This window comes from Melampsora larici-populina (assembly GCF_000204055.1).
Source record: "Melampsora larici-populina 98AG31 unplaced genomic scaffold MELLAscaffold_42, whole genome shotgun sequence".
Taxonomy (NCBI): domain Eukaryota; kingdom Fungi; phylum Basidiomycota; class Pucciniomycetes; order Pucciniales; family Melampsoraceae; genus Melampsora; species Melampsora laricis-populina.
The window spans coordinates 455,528-472,084 of record NW_006768806.1 but is presented as its reverse complement, the minus strand read 5'-3'; the positions used below and the strand labels follow the sequence as shown (position 1 = coordinate 472,084).

General features: G+C 45.4%; 4 protein-coding genes across 4 annotated transcripts; 1 reads left to right on the top strand and 3 right to left on the bottom strand.

Annotated features, from left to right (window-relative positions):
• Positions 1 to 1,161: 1,161 nt before the first annotated feature.
• On the bottom strand, positions 1,162 to 1,934 carry MELLADRAFT_75479 (uncharacterized protein; the record flags this gene model as incomplete). The annotated part of the gene is made up of 3 exons (XM_007414262.1): positions 1,162 to 1,462; positions 1,573 to 1,722; positions 1,852 to 1,934. The coding sequence occupies 3 exons, from the start codon at positions 1,882 to 1,884 to the stop codon at positions 1,409 to 1,411; spliced, it is 237 nt and encodes a 78-aa protein (XP_007414324.1).
• Positions 1,935 to 3,063: 1,129 nt separating this feature from the next.
• On the bottom strand, positions 3,064 to 6,302 carry MELLADRAFT_91428 (uncharacterized protein; the record flags this gene model as incomplete). The annotated part of the gene is made up of 6 exons (XM_007414261.1): positions 3,064 to 3,075; positions 3,175 to 4,373; positions 4,455 to 4,534; positions 4,621 to 4,792; positions 4,875 to 5,777; positions 5,879 to 6,302. 6 exons carry the CDS (start codon positions 6,300 to 6,302, stop codon positions 3,064 to 3,066), a joined length of 2,790 nt encoding a protein of 929 aa, XP_007414323.1.
• A 1,721-nt stretch (positions 6,303 to 8,023) lies between these two features.
• On the bottom strand, positions 8,024 to 9,026 carry MELLADRAFT_66392 (uncharacterized protein; the record flags this gene model as incomplete). Its single annotated transcript, XM_007414260.1, has 4 exons — positions 8,024 to 8,098; positions 8,144 to 8,229; positions 8,330 to 8,536; positions 8,612 to 9,026. 4 exons carry the CDS (start codon positions 9,024 to 9,026, stop codon positions 8,024 to 8,026), a joined length of 783 nt encoding a protein of 260 aa, XP_007414322.1.
• Positions 9,027 to 10,789: 1,763 nt separating this feature from the next.
• On the top strand, positions 10,790 to 13,298 carry MELLADRAFT_110208 (uncharacterized protein; the record flags this gene model as incomplete). The annotated part of the gene is made up of 10 exons (XM_007414329.1): positions 10,790 to 10,841; positions 10,952 to 11,043; positions 11,163 to 11,456; positions 11,524 to 11,780; positions 12,141 to 12,237; positions 12,353 to 12,451; positions 12,569 to 12,653; positions 12,747 to 12,790; positions 12,992 to 13,067; positions 13,177 to 13,298. 10 exons carry the CDS (start codon positions 10,790 to 10,792, stop codon positions 13,296 to 13,298), a joined length of 1,218 nt encoding a protein of 405 aa, XP_007414391.1.
• Between the last annotated feature and the right edge of the window lie 3,259 nt (positions 13,299 to 16,557).

The following is a 16,557-nucleotide window of genomic DNA, read 5'->3' as shown; positions in this document are numbered from 1 at the left end:
CTTAATTACAAGCTGGATCACTACAGTTGGACTGCATTATCCTGCAGGGAACTTTTCAACCCCATAGCCCAAAACCATATCTATCTGATGGGTATAGACAGGCCTGCTGTAAAAAGCATACCTCACACTCTTATTGGTGCCAAGATGCAGAATTCAAGAGAATAAGTTGTGCAACTTTGCCTCATTGATAATTCATGTGCATGCACAGCCTGGCACCTGAGACAGGTGCCATTCCTGGAACAATCCTTGAGTACATACCTGTGATATTGTGACAACTGAATCACAACACTGAAGAGACTACTGCAAAGCTTCTCAGCCAAGTCATCTCATATCACTGGACTTGTGGAACCCACTTTGTGCTAGACAGGAACCAAATGTATGTCATTCAACAGTCTTTGTATGTAATCTCACCACATGAAGGTGAGTGGCAATGAATTGGGCTGAGCACTTCTATCAAGCAGAGGTATATTTCAATGATTTGGGTACTTACCAAGTGTATTGTACTTCTTCATGGTCTTTGGAGGGAATTCATTTATAATTGTCCTTGCATACATTTGTACCTTTAAAGTTTCAGTTCTGTCTGTCCTGTGCTTTTAGCTAGGATTATTGATGGCGGAGGCTCTTTGAAATAGAAGGGCAGAAGGTTGGGTGGGAGGTCAGATTTCATTTTCAATGAGGTTCTATTTCTTGTTCATCTGAGATATGTGATACATGGATGATAGAAAAACTGGTTAAGGGCACTTGACTTCCTGACTTCCACTTCTTCTACATTCCAGAACCTAGTCTTGACTTATTTATATGCCACCTTTCCTTTCCAGTGGCATCATTTGTATAGGATTCCCAAGCTTGATGGAACTTCTGGGGGCTGTCGTGCCACCGGGCACCCCGGGATTCGTAATATACGCACTTTGAATCCAGTGCCTTCATCACAGTTCGAAGGTTACCAAAATCTATACACCCAAGCTAGTGAACAGAATCAAGCTTGGCAGCTGCATCACATGAGACGCATCCATTCGTGCTCATGGGTCAAATTGATCAAGCGTTTCTTACTTTCACTGACTTGCATCCCAAACTTGATCTAAAACGGCTTCACGTGCCATACTACATGCATCACCTGAAAGCCACTCGAAGCTATCGCCACGAGTGTGGTCTGAGTCATAAGGTCGAAGTCATTTGCAATCATATATCAAGTCTCAATCTTACAAAGCAGTCTACGGATATAATGGAACCTATATCTCAAATTTTTGAACTCTTCAGGTACTATTTGGAAGGGAGGCAAATGAATCGAAAGGACTGGGTTTTCAAAGATGCAAATGTACGTGCAGTGATCTTGAGTCTCATTCGAAATGAGGCCTCGTCAAAATTTTCCTCTGATCGAGTCGATCATTCAATGCATTCTATGTCTCGGTTACCGCACTGCCTCCAGAGTCTCGATTGAGGACACTGAATTTCCTCGGATGACCTTACGGTTGTAGATGTAGATGGTGAGGTAAGAAACACGATTCGATAATCAGACAAAGCTCCATAAAAATCAATTGAAGTCGAAGCGAGTCCCGATACGAAGATGCTTACGACAAGGCCCATCTTTCGCTTTTCCCCACCTTCCAGATTCTCTTCTTGAGCCTCGTCTAATACTAGGTTGAGGAAGATATCAAATCCACGTAGAACACCTGAGAGCTTTCGATTTCCTTGAAGGTTGAGGAACAAGCGCTTGTCCATGTACTAGAGACCCATTCAAGATATCAAGTGAGTGCGCCGTGACGACAAACGGGTAAAAAAGACGCAAGAGGATCGAAACATCAGCCCACTATGGCGAAACGAGATCTAGTTACGTCAAGAATTTCTAATCACCTTCTTTAGTTCGGGTTGGGCGGCTTTGGACATCTTTCTCCTTTCTGCGATCAATCGAGGAGAGTACAACTGTTCGTGGTTCGTGGTTGGTGGACTAGTGCTGCAGTGGGAAAGCAGCGAGATATCAGCTTACATGTGAACCCCTGTGATTGAGTCGCGCGTCAATTCACTACATCCTACACACTACTGTCAATGTCGCGATTTTCGACTATCCCCAGGGTTCACAGGTAGGACTCTGACCTTGACATGTTGACAGCTGGGCATATGCGGTCCATGTTTTATGTACTGTATGTGAACGCAAAGTTAACTAAGTCCCCCCTTGAGCTGTACCAGCCCGCTCAAAGAAGGGAACGGCACGCGCATTTGAAAAGATCACTTCGAAGTTCGAGCATGAAAGTGTGGCAAGAGGTGGCGAACATGTCACCGATGCTTGAAGGGCAAAGATCCAGGACCCAGATGTGCGAAAGAAATCCACCACTTTGCCGTGTTGTTAACTCATGCAAATGACATTCATTTGGTGATCGATCGAGCTGAGCGCACGCATGATGTTCAGCAGAAATGATTTGAAATGCAAGCCTTAACTTGCATACCCTCAAATTACATAGGATTATGGGAAAAGGCATCAGTGGCGAAATACCTCGAAATACTCGAAGCTCAATCCTGACGAGATGGATAGGTGAATAGAAGGTGTGAAAGTGTCAATTTCGAGGCGAGGTGCAGGGATGGTAAGTCTGCTGTAGGAGATGACCAGTGAACATTTCTACCTCTCTTCACCAAGCCGGCCAGAGCCGCAGGACCAATAGCCACAAGAACTCAAAAATCGATCATTGCGTCAAAAAACTAATTGACTCCCATCCGAAAAGCATACCAAATACAAGATCCGATACAAAGAGAAAGAAGGCAGGAGAACCCTGGTTGCATAATACTAAAACAACAAAATTGATGGTACATATGATGACAGCTATGAAGTACGAGATAAGATGAAAAGAGATTGCAAAGAGAAAAGAAAAAAGAAAAGATGCCAAGAAAACGAGCCACATAACGAATGTATCAAATTGATAGAAAAAACCGATGAGTGAATGTGAGCAGATTTTTTTGATGTTTTATTTTCTTTGTGATCTGTTTACCTATATTAACAAAACTAACTTTTAAGAATGGAATTCATAGTCCAAACTTGTTGAAGACGTATCGAAGAAGAAAGAGGATAAAAAATCAATTTGCAGGCTAAGAAATGAGGAAACGCGAATCATACGAAATATCAAAAATCAGCAAAGGTCAAGAAAAAATCGGGTGTAGTTAGATGACAGAATTCTTTACACTTACGATCATCCATGCAGAATCCTCACCCAACAAGTTTGGGTGATTGTTCGAGAGCACCGACAATCGCCTTGGTGCACCGGCCTCACGAAGACGTTCCATTGCAATATCTACACTTGTAACCCTTGGAGCCGCCCTCTCTTCGCCATCGTCGGTCTCGCCATAGGAAACAACTCTTCGAGCTCTCGCAGGTTCTTCCGCAAAGGTAACACGCTTATATCCACGAGGAGCAGCAGGAAGTTCGGTAGACTTGGCACCAATCAAGCTTCGTTTATGGATTAATAGGGAGGTTGGTTTGGGGTCAGAAACTGTTCGACGACCAGGAGGCTGGTATACAAGTGACTCGGTACGCGGCTCCTCGGCCACCGACTCGACTTGCGCAGTGTTGGCAGCCTTGGATTCAAGAGCGGGCGAAAATGCTTGTGCGTTGGGTCTTAAAGTCGGTGCAGATCTCCAGCTACTTGCTTCGGTTCGAGCTTGGTCTGAGGCGGGGGTATTACTAGTAGGTAGTGAGATTGGAGGAAGAAGTGTAGAGACCTGTCCGTGTGAAAGAGGGACTGCCTGGGCGAGTCCCAGACTTTGGGAAGCACTCTTCTGATAAAGCGCCATCAAAGCAGCTTGCTGTTGAAGTAAGAGATGACGTTCTGCCAAGAGAGCATGCATGTTGAACGGAATTGTGGATGCAGGCTGCATACCATTCGTAGAGAAATGCGAAGACGGTGACGTAATCGGTTGACTGGAATAACCACCCAACAACATAGCTTCATATTGACCAAGAGGTTGGTTTGGTGTCGCAGGATTATTGCGGGCAAGAGCTGGAAGTAATGGACGATAAGCACTGTTGAAGCCAGGGAGGAAGGTTTGAGGCGAGGGGTAATTCCAAGCTAGGATTTGATCAGTCGGAGCGACGTGGCCGTGATGGACCGATTGGTTTGGGCGTGAGGAAGGCTGAACCAGACTAGGAGTGGAGGCTGTACCCGCAGGCTTTGTGGAAGTCACTTGTGGTAAGCTTGCTACGCCAACGTCACCTGTGCCAGGAAGTTTGACCTTGATTGGCTTGGTTAGTAAACCGTAAACACCAGAAGCTGGAGTCGCTAGGCCGCCAACGGCAGCACTGATGGTTCCTGGGGTCATCGGAGATCGAATTGCTCGGTGCCCAGATCCTCCCAAAGGGGTTTCGGGGCTCTCAAGGAACCCAGCAGGAGCTGGATGATCGAAAACCAGATAAGTATAGTTCATAGTGAATCGTCTTTACACGATGGGAGTCGCAAGTTAGATCTACTCACAAGGTACACCCTCCCACTTAGAACGATAGGTCTTGACAGGAAGAGCACCTGCTTTAAACAACTTGTAGCTGGTCTGACGACTGGGCAAGAAAAAAAGTACGTCGATGAATGAGTGAGTAAAGTCACAATCATCTTGTTGTGACCGCCAAAGAAGTTGAGGACATACCTAGCTTGAACAATGGTGAACTCCGCCCCCATGACAGGTCTTCCACCAGGCCCAGTGACGTACGAAGCAGAATAGCCGTTCGAGGTCAGGTTGAGAGTGTATTCGACTACTTCTCCCTTGGCTAATGACTTGAACTCTTGGTCAGAGTACAGATCAGTCCAGTGAATTTTGACTGGTAAACGAAAGCACAATGATCAGAGCTTGAAAGATATAACAGCGATTCGACGTGCTGAGAAATTCAAAATGAAACTCACCATCATACGGGACTTCCTCCAAGTCATCATCAATCAAGAAACCGACACCTTTGTCGCAGTTGTACATCTTGCAACGACCAACTCTTCTCTGGCCTTCCTTGGCACCGTTGTGGCTAATCAAACCACGAGGAGGAGCTCGTCCACCTCCAGAAACTTGGATTCTCCCATGAGGCGTGCTACCAATCGAAGGAGAGAGTTTAGATGGAAGAAGCGGAGTGTGAACGGCGGGCGTCTCGCGTGTTTCAATCTTCCTGACACTGTGGTCGACAGGAGCAACTGAGACGGGGGCGACTGAGCTCTTTCCGTTGGCAGCCTTGCCTTGAGGCCAATTTTCACTAGAAATGAAGGGGGTCTGTGGCATAGGCCAAGCTTCTTCCTCTTCACTGCTGACTTCGCCAGACGCACCGGAGCCAGCAGCACTTCCGTTACTGACCACGCGAGTGTTGGAGGCCTGCGCATCGAGTGGTTGGAAAGGAGTCTTGAGACCCGCGGCTTCACGCCAAGCTACGTTTGATGGCTGAACATTGGTCGATGCAGTTGGCGCAGAAACGTGAGCAGTAAAAGTTCCGTTTTGAGGCCTGGCTACCATACCTCTGACCGAGAGTGAGTTGACATGAGAAATGGGCGATTTAAGATGGACAATAGCTGGTCGTAGGCTCGTAGGAGATCGCTTCACATGGTGGCTATCGAATGGAGACGGCGGATGGGTAGAAGCAGAGGAAACATACAAGGGGCTGGAACTCGGTTGTACACGGTTGGGAGTTGACTTCGCCGCAGGTGGCTGGAAGGAGATCTGGCGCAAAGATGAAAGACTTTCTTGTGCAGTTTTCACAGATGGACGTGGGGTCAAAACTTGATCTTGGATGAGGTTCTGACTGTCGGTGGCTGAAAGATGAGGTGACGCTATTATTCAAAGCAGGTAGAGTATGAGTACAATGGTTCTGAAGGCTAGACTCAAAACAAAATTGAAAGCAGATAAAGTATGGAACGCATGGAAAACGTACAAGTTTCTTCGTGTGAGGGAATCTCTCCGGTAGGACCATCCAAGAAATTCAACGTGTCAGTGTGCTCAGTGAGGCCCCGGTGCAGAATTGGTGTCCCAGTGACGCCGTGGCTCCAGGGAGGGTTGTGAGCATTTCTGAGCTCGGTAGCGCCTTCACCTGAATCGATAAAGGAGTGAGTCGAAAAATCGGCGGCAAGAGAAGCCATGGAGGTTTCGCCACTAGCATCGCTGCTAAGATGAATAGAGTCTAATCGGGTGTGGCGATCAGAGGCATGATGAGTAGTCGAATCGTGATGTTCTTCGCTCGATGCGGGCGAAGTCACAGTCTCCGAAACAGAAAATATGGCATTGGCCATGGTGTCTATGGGAAAGACACCGGGCTCGGATTCGAGTTGTTGAGAGGTAGAATTAGACGCCGTCATCATCGAAATGTCTTGATCGATAATGTTCGAGATGGGGAAGCTGACAATATAAGAAGTCAAGCCAAAGGAATGGTAGATTCACGAGATTGTACGATCAGGTTAGAGAAACAGTTCAACAGAATGAATATCAAATAAGGACCAGATGATTGAAAGGGTATCCAGAGAAACCTGGAGAGTGACTGTTAGCGAAATAAATAAAATAGAAAGACAGGTGCGGTGCTTGTTGAGGGGAAGAAGACGTAGTAAAACAATGAGAGCAAGTTGATGGGCTATTATCAACTTTTTGAAGACCACCCTTGGTAGGCGTGTGCCTACGATAACAGAGAGAGCGGAAGAGAAATTATCCTAAAATGAAGAAAACAGGTCGGTCAAAATTAAAAATTCAACGGCATGAGATGAAGAATTGGGTCGAGCTTGAGTTTAGCATCATCGCAGTGTTTTTTTAAGGTCTCATGTTCTTTCCAATGACTCATGTCACTATAACAGGAGTCCAACTCTCTCCTTTCATTGAGCGGCTGGTTGAAAACCGTTGCTTCCAGGCACATTCAGGACCCGACCTCATGACTGTAGCCAACCTGAGTTCAATGAATCGGTGACATTCATCATGCATGCTTGTCGGTTCCGGAGGTCACTTGATACCTGGTTAAATGCTGGCTGGGTGTAGGAAGTATGAGCAAAGAAGGATATTGATAGCGCTTTGAGCAATCTACGCCATCCTGCCAATGCGAGTCCATGTTGTGAGAAGCTTATGCAATCTTCGCTGAATGGCCACGCCGCCGGGCTCAGACCATTCATTAGTGAGGAATAATGCCATGACAGCTCGAGTCAGCCATCTTCAGCGCAAATGCCGTGAGGCTAAGCACGGCATGTAGACTTTTATCTTAGAGTGAACCAATCTTGAGGGCGATTCTAGCGAAACTCAACTTCGACTTGTCAAACTGACGTCTGGGTTGGAAAATCGATAATCAAATCGTGGAATGAGAGAACAAATCAAAGATTGAGATGGTCCTGGCATTTGGTAGTAGCCTTGAATGTAAAAGTTACAAGCCTATGTACATGCCACTCATTTCTTGGCCGATGTTTATGCGACTGCTGAATCAATTATTAGCGGGTGTTGTCGCAAACGTTCGTGGTAGACATTTGGGTCGAGGCACCGGCTGGTAAAGGAAGCCCGCAGTGCCATCCACAGGAGTGTTCATAGGGGTAAGCCGTCCTTGAAGTCACCCATGCCGGAGACATACGGGTGCTCACCTGAGTCATCTCTCCGAATCGCTTCTTCACAACGGACACTTCGAGAGGCGTTGACAGGAGCATCCATGTTTGTTTATAGGGCAGGCCATGAAGCTGGTTGCGTATGTAATATGTATCCATTGTCGGACATATTCGGGCACAATCGGTGGGGATGAGTTAAGGAGTAGACAAGTAATCTGCCCATCACCCTTCGAGGCCTGCTCACGATGACCAGACTTTAGGGGGGACATGCATGCTAAATTCTCTGCTCAATGAAATCGAAGTAACTTCCCCTGATGTCCAAGCGCTTTGCTTCCTGATAAAGTCTGTGCGGAAATTGGGAGGGGATATCTGAGTCTCAAGATTGTTCAAGAACTTTATTTCTTTCTACTTGGATGATTTCATCCTCGACTGTGGTGAGAATACCATCCCAAGAGATGAAGAGTTCGGAGAGCGTATTGACCTGACGGTGAAAGACCGTAGAAGATATCTCATCAGATCAGGCGACCATCAGCGGTTTTCGGCACGTTCCTTTCTAGTCCGGCATTGGGTTTAGCAGTGAAGGAAGTCTAGCAACTCACATAAGAATCATAGTGTGACATGATAGAGGTGACCCTGCTTTCCATGGTCGTGATGCGCTCGATTTGGAGTTTCACCTCCTCCGTCAGCCTCTTCAAATCATCCTTCATAGGACCACCATCTGAGTCGATATTAAGCCAATTGCAGTGTCAGTGTCCCGGCGTGGTGATAAGAAAACCGGTAAACATATCATTCGAAGCAATTCAAAGATCAAGCAATACCTGTGAGCTTGCCCGAATCTAGAAAACCTCGACTGTTCAACATATCGATTTCTCTTAAATCCTTTTCGAGGGTCGTAAGTTCTGTCTCGCTCTCGAACACGAGACTAAGCTTTTCATTGGCAGTTAATCGTTGATCCTTTTCCAAAATCGACTGCGCCTGCTGATAGATAGGGTTGGGGATGTGTAGGAGTGGTTCATTCAGATCGTCTCAATAAGGCGCGCCCGATATCAGTCCATACAATATTCATAACAATGATCGAGGAGGGCTCATTTTTCACTCACAACTCTCAACAAATCGGCGAACAACGTCGTTATGCTTGGCATGTAGTACGTCGTTCAATTTCTTCACAACCGTCTCGGCGCGTGTGCCAAATTTTTGACGATCTGAACCACCGACACGAGCTTGGAATGCATCCGATGATGATACAGAGCCTGCGATGATGGTTTCCAAAAGCCTTATCCGAAGATCGATGGCCAAAAGTGCATCAACTTCAGGCGCTTCCATATTTCGTGCGCTGAAATCTTGATTCTGAAGCAGAGCCGGCTCGTGCGCTTCTGTGAGAGCCGCTGTTACTGAAACTGAGCCTTCTATGAGACCCGCTGTGATCAAGTCATCGGTTTCTTTAGAAGCAGGAGTGAGATGAATTGGATCCTCTGAATGGTGCTCATTGAGCTCTCCGGATGGGGTCACATCCATAAACACGAAAGTACGATATTAAGTTGAGGATGAACGCTGTGAAACAACAATAAGTCTGAGCTGATGAGGGTTGGATGCTGTCATGCTGTCATGCGAGCTGGACGGCTTCACGACGGAAGCACTCGAGCCTGACCCGAGGCAGAAAGCTCGACCCGATGACAGTCCTTCTGAAGCGGGCCCTTGGAATAACTAAGGCATAAAAGCTGGTGACACGTAGGGCTGTGCCCCGGCCCTGAAAGTTCAGGGCCGGCCCCGGGGCGCGGCCCGGCCGCGACGAAACCCGAGGGCCTTCAAAAATGGTTCAGGGCCAGGCAGGGCGCGCCCTGAACTTGAGGCCTAGGGGCCAGGCAGAGTCAGGCTTAGGTTTTGGGCACAAAAAGCATGAGTTGTATAGCTTGGGATGATCGGCAGCCCCGGTGCCCGACCCGCCCGAGCGCTCTCAGGACGCCTTTGTGAGTAAAACACGTGACGTTCTGCGGCCCCGGGGCGCGGACCGCGAGCTCTCCAGAGGTCGCCGGGCAGACTCGGCCGGGCGGGGCCGGGTCCGGGTCGCAGCCCTAGTGACACGTGATCACCCTGCTTTGATCTTTGAGATTGATTTGGATATTTCAAGAGTTGTTTTGCAAATGAACACAAGAGTTGCCAACAAAATGCAAAAGAGAACGGTTGAAGTTGATGGTGATATAACATGCGAGGAAATGCAGCTTCAGCTCTGCAGTTTCGTTGGTTTCAGCTGATCACATAACAGGTCATTCCTCGCAAGTGTATCCAGAAGAGCTTCAATATCAGTTTGTATTCTAATTCTTTAATTCTTGTGACTTGCACACTGGAGTTGAGGGTAAGATTCGGGTACATATGCAGCTGGGGTCTTGATCTTGTGGATGTGTTAGACAACATGAAGGCTACTGGTTTTGAAGAGGCTAAGATATGAAATAACGTGAGCCAGCAAACACCAATTTTGGACGTAACACAGACTCAGACTATTGCGTTTGAGAGTTGATACCAGCAATGACCTCGACCATAGTATGGCTATCAGTCTGGGCGAAGAACTCCTAAAGAAACGATATTGATAAGCCAACAGGGAATATCCGCAGGAATTGCTAAGGGTTGCATAGCTGCATAGTTGTCTCAATGTGTGATATAAGTCGGCGAGATATGCCCACTCCAAACAACTGTGTCCGAGACTGGGGGATAAAGAATGTTACTGACACTTGGATATTGCGAATGTCGACTCGATAGCAATGCGTGACAACGAGAGGTAGACCACAGTGGAAGTCTCAGCGTAACAATTCTTTGCTCAGACTCCTACCTCCTTGAGAACAAAATAGGCGTTTGAAGGGAGCCTAAGAATGGCACATTCGATGTCTGCCTCTCTTATCAAAAGGCTTGATCAAGCTTCATAGTTTGCTCATACACCCTAACACTTACACAAAATAAAATTTTCGTCTAGTCGCCTTTTGCGCTTGACTATTTTTACGTTCATTTCACACAGTCTAGGAATCCACATATCAACCTGTCTCTGTCTCGCCTCATCGTCTCTCTTCCCTGAGAAAGTTGGCTCCGTGCCAGCCGCCACCTGGTCAATAATGAAGAACCCTCCGGAGCTCAGCGTTCGCAAATCTGTGATTATCATTCTCGTTTGCGTCTTAGGTTTTATCATCAGTGTCAGCCTCGGTCTCTCTGCGTTCACAATCTGAATTTCGCGGTGTTATGTTTCGTGACTGACATCAAATTTATCTTCCCAAACTCATGTAACATAGAACATGACCCAATTGGCCATCAACGTGATGTCGCCAAGCATCCAGGATGATCTTGGTATGTCCAATTATTGCTCGTCAATCGTCAAGATGTTATAGGTCTGACCTGGGCATGCTGATATTCCGCTGGACGCTGCGTCTTTTCTTCTTGGCGTGTGTTCTTTACAGATATCGATTCTACAAATATTCAGTTGATCTCCACCAGTTTTTCGCTTCCATATGGTGGGACACTCTTATTGGCCGGTAGACTAAGTGACATCGTCAGTGATCTCCATCTGCGCTTGCCAATGTCTCCCATTCATCCGACCAACCACACAAATCACTGATACTTGAGTGATTTTCTCCCAAATGCGCTACACGTCGGAATTTCACGACATAGTATGGTCATAAATTCTGTCTCCTGATAGGATTGACCGTCTTTGCAGGGTTTTCCCTGGCGAGTGCTAAAGCAGATTCAGCATTGGAACTGGCTGTGTTTCGCGCGATACAAGGTCTCGGGGCTTCTGCCATCTCTCCTGCTCTCCTTGGAATCCTTTCCCGCACTTTTGCTAAGGGTTCAAAGATGAGGACAGAGGGTATCGCTAGTTTTTCTGCTGGTTCACCTCTTGGCGCTTCGATTGGACTCTTGGTGGGGGACTGGATGACACAAACCACTCGGCCTGGATGGAGATCGGTGAGCGGCTTGTTCATCCAAAAGATAATGATGTTTACTCATTCAAATTCTCCGAAAAACTCCCCAGTTCTTTTATTTTTGCCTAGCCCTCTCAGCCTTGGCGGTTGTCCTCTCATATTTCATACTGCCATCAGACCCACCTCGAGACCCCAAAAAGAGCATCAAAGATGTCGACTGGTTTGGTGCCGCACTGTTGATGAGTGGCCTGGTAGTGCTTGTCGTTTCCATGTTGTTTTTTCCTCGCTATGGTTGGAAATCTCCACAAATGTTGGTACCCCTGATTTCCGGACTACTCTTGCTTTCGGCTTTCCTTGGCTGGGAGATGTATGTCGAGCGGAGAGGCAAGAGCGAGCCCTTGGTCCCACTCTCTTTGTTCGACAGAAGGTATTTCCTGGCATCACAAGTCATCGCAGGACTGGTCTATCTGGCTTTCACAAATCACAATTATTTCATGAATTACTAGTTCGTAATACATCTCCTCCGTATCAGAATTGACGTGCTTCTCAGAACTAAGAACATCTTCATTTGACAAATCAGCTTTCAAACCTATCTCAAGCTCTCCTTGTTGCAAAATCTTCTCCGCTTCCTTCCATTGTGAGTCCTCTGAGGCTTTAATAGAAGGATGGCAACACCATGAATGCTAAATTACTCTATTCAACTCCTTCAAAATTTGAAATGGTCAAGGTTGATTGTTGGTTTGGCGTTGAACCTAATCACTGGTCACCTGACCAATATCTTGCCTGCTCAAGCTATAATCATCGGAGGATGCGTAGCCAGCCTGGTGAGACTATACCTTCAAGAACTCCTATCATCGGCTTCTTCATGATGGCAATGCTTAACATTTACCCAAATCAAACTTGAGATTCTGACTTTGGGATTTGTGGAACAAAATACAGACTTCTTGTGCTTTGTCAGCTTACATGAGCCCAAATGAAAGTTATTGGAAATACAATTTCGCAGCCATAGTTCTCTCGGTGATAGGTGCCGACTTTGTTGTTAGTGATTCCTTTCCTCGTGCATTTTGATTTCTCATCTGAACCCCTCAAACGACATTGGTGGAAAACCCGATATCTGAAATCCTTAACTGCAAATATCCACATGCTCCTCTTCAGTTTTCTGTAGTTGCAATGTTTGGATCAAGGATCTCAAGGAGTAATGAACAGGGAATTGCAGGCGCCGTACTTCTCAGCTTCACTCGTGAGTTTGCCTATATTTTCTTCTTTTTGCCGGATGCATTGTTGAAAATGAACATAATTGATCCATGTGTGGCTTGAATCAATCAAATTTCAGGTGTATTCAGTGTAATTGGGTTGGGGATTGCAACAATTGCTCAGGTCAGAAATACCAAACTGGTAGTGCACCCTCTTTCAAAGACTCTGATACCGTCTCGCAATCTTACAGGGGGAATTGACAGTCTCAACAAGCAAGGTTTTGGGTGTGAAGATCTCAAAAACATCTATTGTATGTCATTTGGACTCCCTTAGACATCACATGTGACTGATGCAAGTGATTCTACCATTGTCAAAATCATGTAGTCTAGTGCCCCTCCTGCAGCCTATTGGCATGGATTACAGGCTGCATTTACAGTGTTCTTTGCTAGCGCAATGCTTGGTCAGTTTAAATTGAAACTCCTTTCAATCAAGAGTCAGTAATGCTGAAAGATCTTTTATCTTCTATTAATTGCAACATTCACTTATTTCTCAACTTAATAAAAACTCAGCAACTATAATAGCATTGACTTCCCTGTGGGGTATGGGTTATGTAGGAGCACACAGAGCAGAACCAATTACTAAGCCATTTCAAGAACTCAAGTCTGGAGAGGAGGCAACACCCATAGTCTGAGTATTTTGACAGCTTGGAATGGACAATATGGGATATGGATGCAGGACAAAAATAGACAGGAATGGATTTTCTACATCCATTCATTTGGACTACATTCTTTATTAAATAAATAGCCTATATGGTTTATTGACACTGGTGGCCAAAGGCACAACATCATTGGTGAGTTCCACTGAGACCCAAGACACAGTGGATGAGATCAAGGGTGACCTTGGGGCCAGGGGAAAATCTGCCCCAGTCCCAGCCCAAGAAAAGAGTAGATATAGACTGTGAAGATTTCCCATCTTCACCTTTCCGAACACCTCTGCTCACTGAGACACCTCAAGTTCAAATTCATAAATCAACAAGAAATATATAGATTTCATTTTTAAAAACCGCCCACCCCACCCTACAGCAAAACTGTTAAAGAAAGAAAACAAGGGGAAAAACAGAAGATAAACTTTTGTAAATAGATAAGAGTTAGATGTAGTAAGACACAGTAAGCCAACATTAAGGAAGGAGAAGAAGAAACCATGATAGTAGAGACAGCGGTTCCCATGGGCCACCCAACACTGTAAACATCATTCAACTTCCCCAATTTGGAAGAGGAAAATGATTAATAGTACAGTTTGTCATAAAAGAATCTAATACTGCACACCTGAGCCATTTTACCCACACTACATATGTGCAGCAAGCTAAGTCAATAGTTGTCTATCATGTACATACAGGTCTGCTCAGTTTTTTGCCCATCAGAATAGATAAATCACATGTTATACCACATGGAACTTTTTTGACTTTGAAATAATTGTCCCAAAAATTCACTACATATAATTCTATGGCTGCTCAGGCAATATTGTTGAAGCTATTTCTTAGTAACAGAAAGGGTGTTACATGCAGTTGAGTTGATGAGATCTAGGGCTGTGTTGGAGTATATTCATATCTACATGCGTAATACTAACAACTCTAAGGTTATGTTTCTGTTTTAATTGCTTAATTACTTATGTCATGAATATATCCATTTTGTAGTCATGTGATTTAACCTAACCAAAGATTGTATCAGTGTTCTCATATATCTTGTTTCCTGTTTCGAAAGCTTTTCTTATTCATTCAAGCTTTCTACTTTTACAAACTATAAACAATACCTCATCCCTAACATCTTTCAGTGTGCTTTCAAGATATCCTAGACTGAGTTTATTTGTTTCTGTTTGTTTCTGATCAGGATTCTCTGAATCCTTTAGGCTGTGACCTGGGCCCGACCCTGGCCAACCCGATTAGCCCAAAGGGTTTCTCAAGGCACTCAGGGCTGGGCCCAGGGCCACAAAACCTAACGTGATGAGACGTACAAATGGCCCTGTGGGCGTCTCAGCCTGCCGTCCTGGCCGGGTTGCCAAAGAAAATCCCACCTCAGATCCAAGCTTGACTCAACTAAAACTAAGTTTCAGTGACAGCCAACATACCTGCAAAAGAATCATTGCCCAAACATCGTGTCATCAATCATGTGTCACCATGCCCTCTGCCCCTGTCACCCGTTTATCTACTCAACTGCAGTGCCAATCCTCTGGTTCTGCAGCTAACCCTCTCAGTCCATCTACTTCAAATACCATTACCCCATCCAATTCCATTTCCAAAGTTGCCTCCAATACTACTACTGCTGTTTGCTCCTCGTGGGTGTGGCAGTACTTCATCCAGAGAACGGACGAACTTGGCTTTTTGAAGAACATTTGTCAAGCAAAAGAAGGCTTCATTGATTGTCATCCTACCTCCAACACAGACCAATCACCACCTGCAGCGATCTGCAACCTGGCCATGGCTGTCGACAGAAACTCCAGCACAAAGTCGATGGCTTGACACCTTTCTCAAGCTCATCATATCTGCAAGCCACACTCCCAGCTTTCTATGTTGATGGCAAAGTACAAGGTGTAAGCTTTCTTTCCTTCTTGTTATCTTGTTATCTCTTTCTTCATTCCTTTTTTCCCCTCGGTTTCTATCTTTCTATCTATCTTTTTTTTTCAGTTTCTCACTTACTCTATCAAATCTTCAGGTCAAACCTCTCAACCAAGCCAATCTCAAGGAACTGCTCATCCGTCTGGTTGTCAACCGCAAGCTTCCGGTGTCTCTTGTCAATGCTGCAGAGTTTTGAGCACTCTTCTCAATGATCAACCCGGAATCTTATTCTCTGTTGTCCAAACAAACTTTGATCTCCGATGGAATTGTGGACAGCTTTCAAACCACTCGAGCTATCATCTTGAACGTCCTTTCAGAGGTTCAACATATCAGTCTCACCTGTGATGGTTGGACATCGCCTCACAATCTGGCAATTCTAGGAGTCACCGCCCATTGGATCAACAATAATTTCAGATGTGTGGCATTACTTTGGCTCTAAAACCCATTGACGGTCCCCACACCGGCTCAGTTTACTCAAGCAAATCTTGGACGAATTCAAAATCACTGATCACCTCTACTGTATCACCGCCAATAATGCGTCCAATAACACCACCATGGGGCAGGCACTTTCCTCATTGATTCCCCAGTTTGACACAACCCAGCACCTCCATGGATGTGTTTCCCATGTTATTAATCTAGTTGCCAAGGGTGGCATGGCAGTATTTGATCAAAAGTCAATCAGGATCACGAAGTGATCCATTAAAGCACATTACGTGTTAGGACGTTATAGCACTACTAAGGGCATTATTATTTCTTTTTCTCTTTCACATCATGCCACTGAGTAGAGTTCATTAGGGTCTTTACTATATAGAACCCATTGTCTAGACTACTTGTTCTCCTTTTCCCTATCAAACTCAAACTCTTTTGTGTGTAACAATCTCCTCCGCAGATTGTTGTTTCCTTTTGATCAACTAGTTCTCTTTCACATCATGCCACTGAGTAGAGTTCATTAGGGTCTTTACTATATAGAACCCATTGTCTAGACTACTTGTTCTCCTTTTCCCTATCAAACTCAAACTCTTTCGTGTGTAACAATCTCCTCCGCAGATTGTTGTTTCCTTTTGATCAACTAGTCTTCCTCCATAAGACTCTAATTGATCTTAATCCTATTCAGGTGTTAGTTTATATTGTTGTTATGTTTATTTTCTCTTATGATGATAATCAAACTCAAACTCTTTCGTGTGTAACAATCTCCTCCGCAGATTGTTGTTTCCTTTTGATCAACTAGTCTTCCTCCGTAAGACTCTAATTGATCTTAATCCTATTCAGGGAAAGCAAAACTTCACAAACCTGTGTTTCTTCAAGTCTTCTCCAGCGCCAATCAACGCTCTTGATCCTG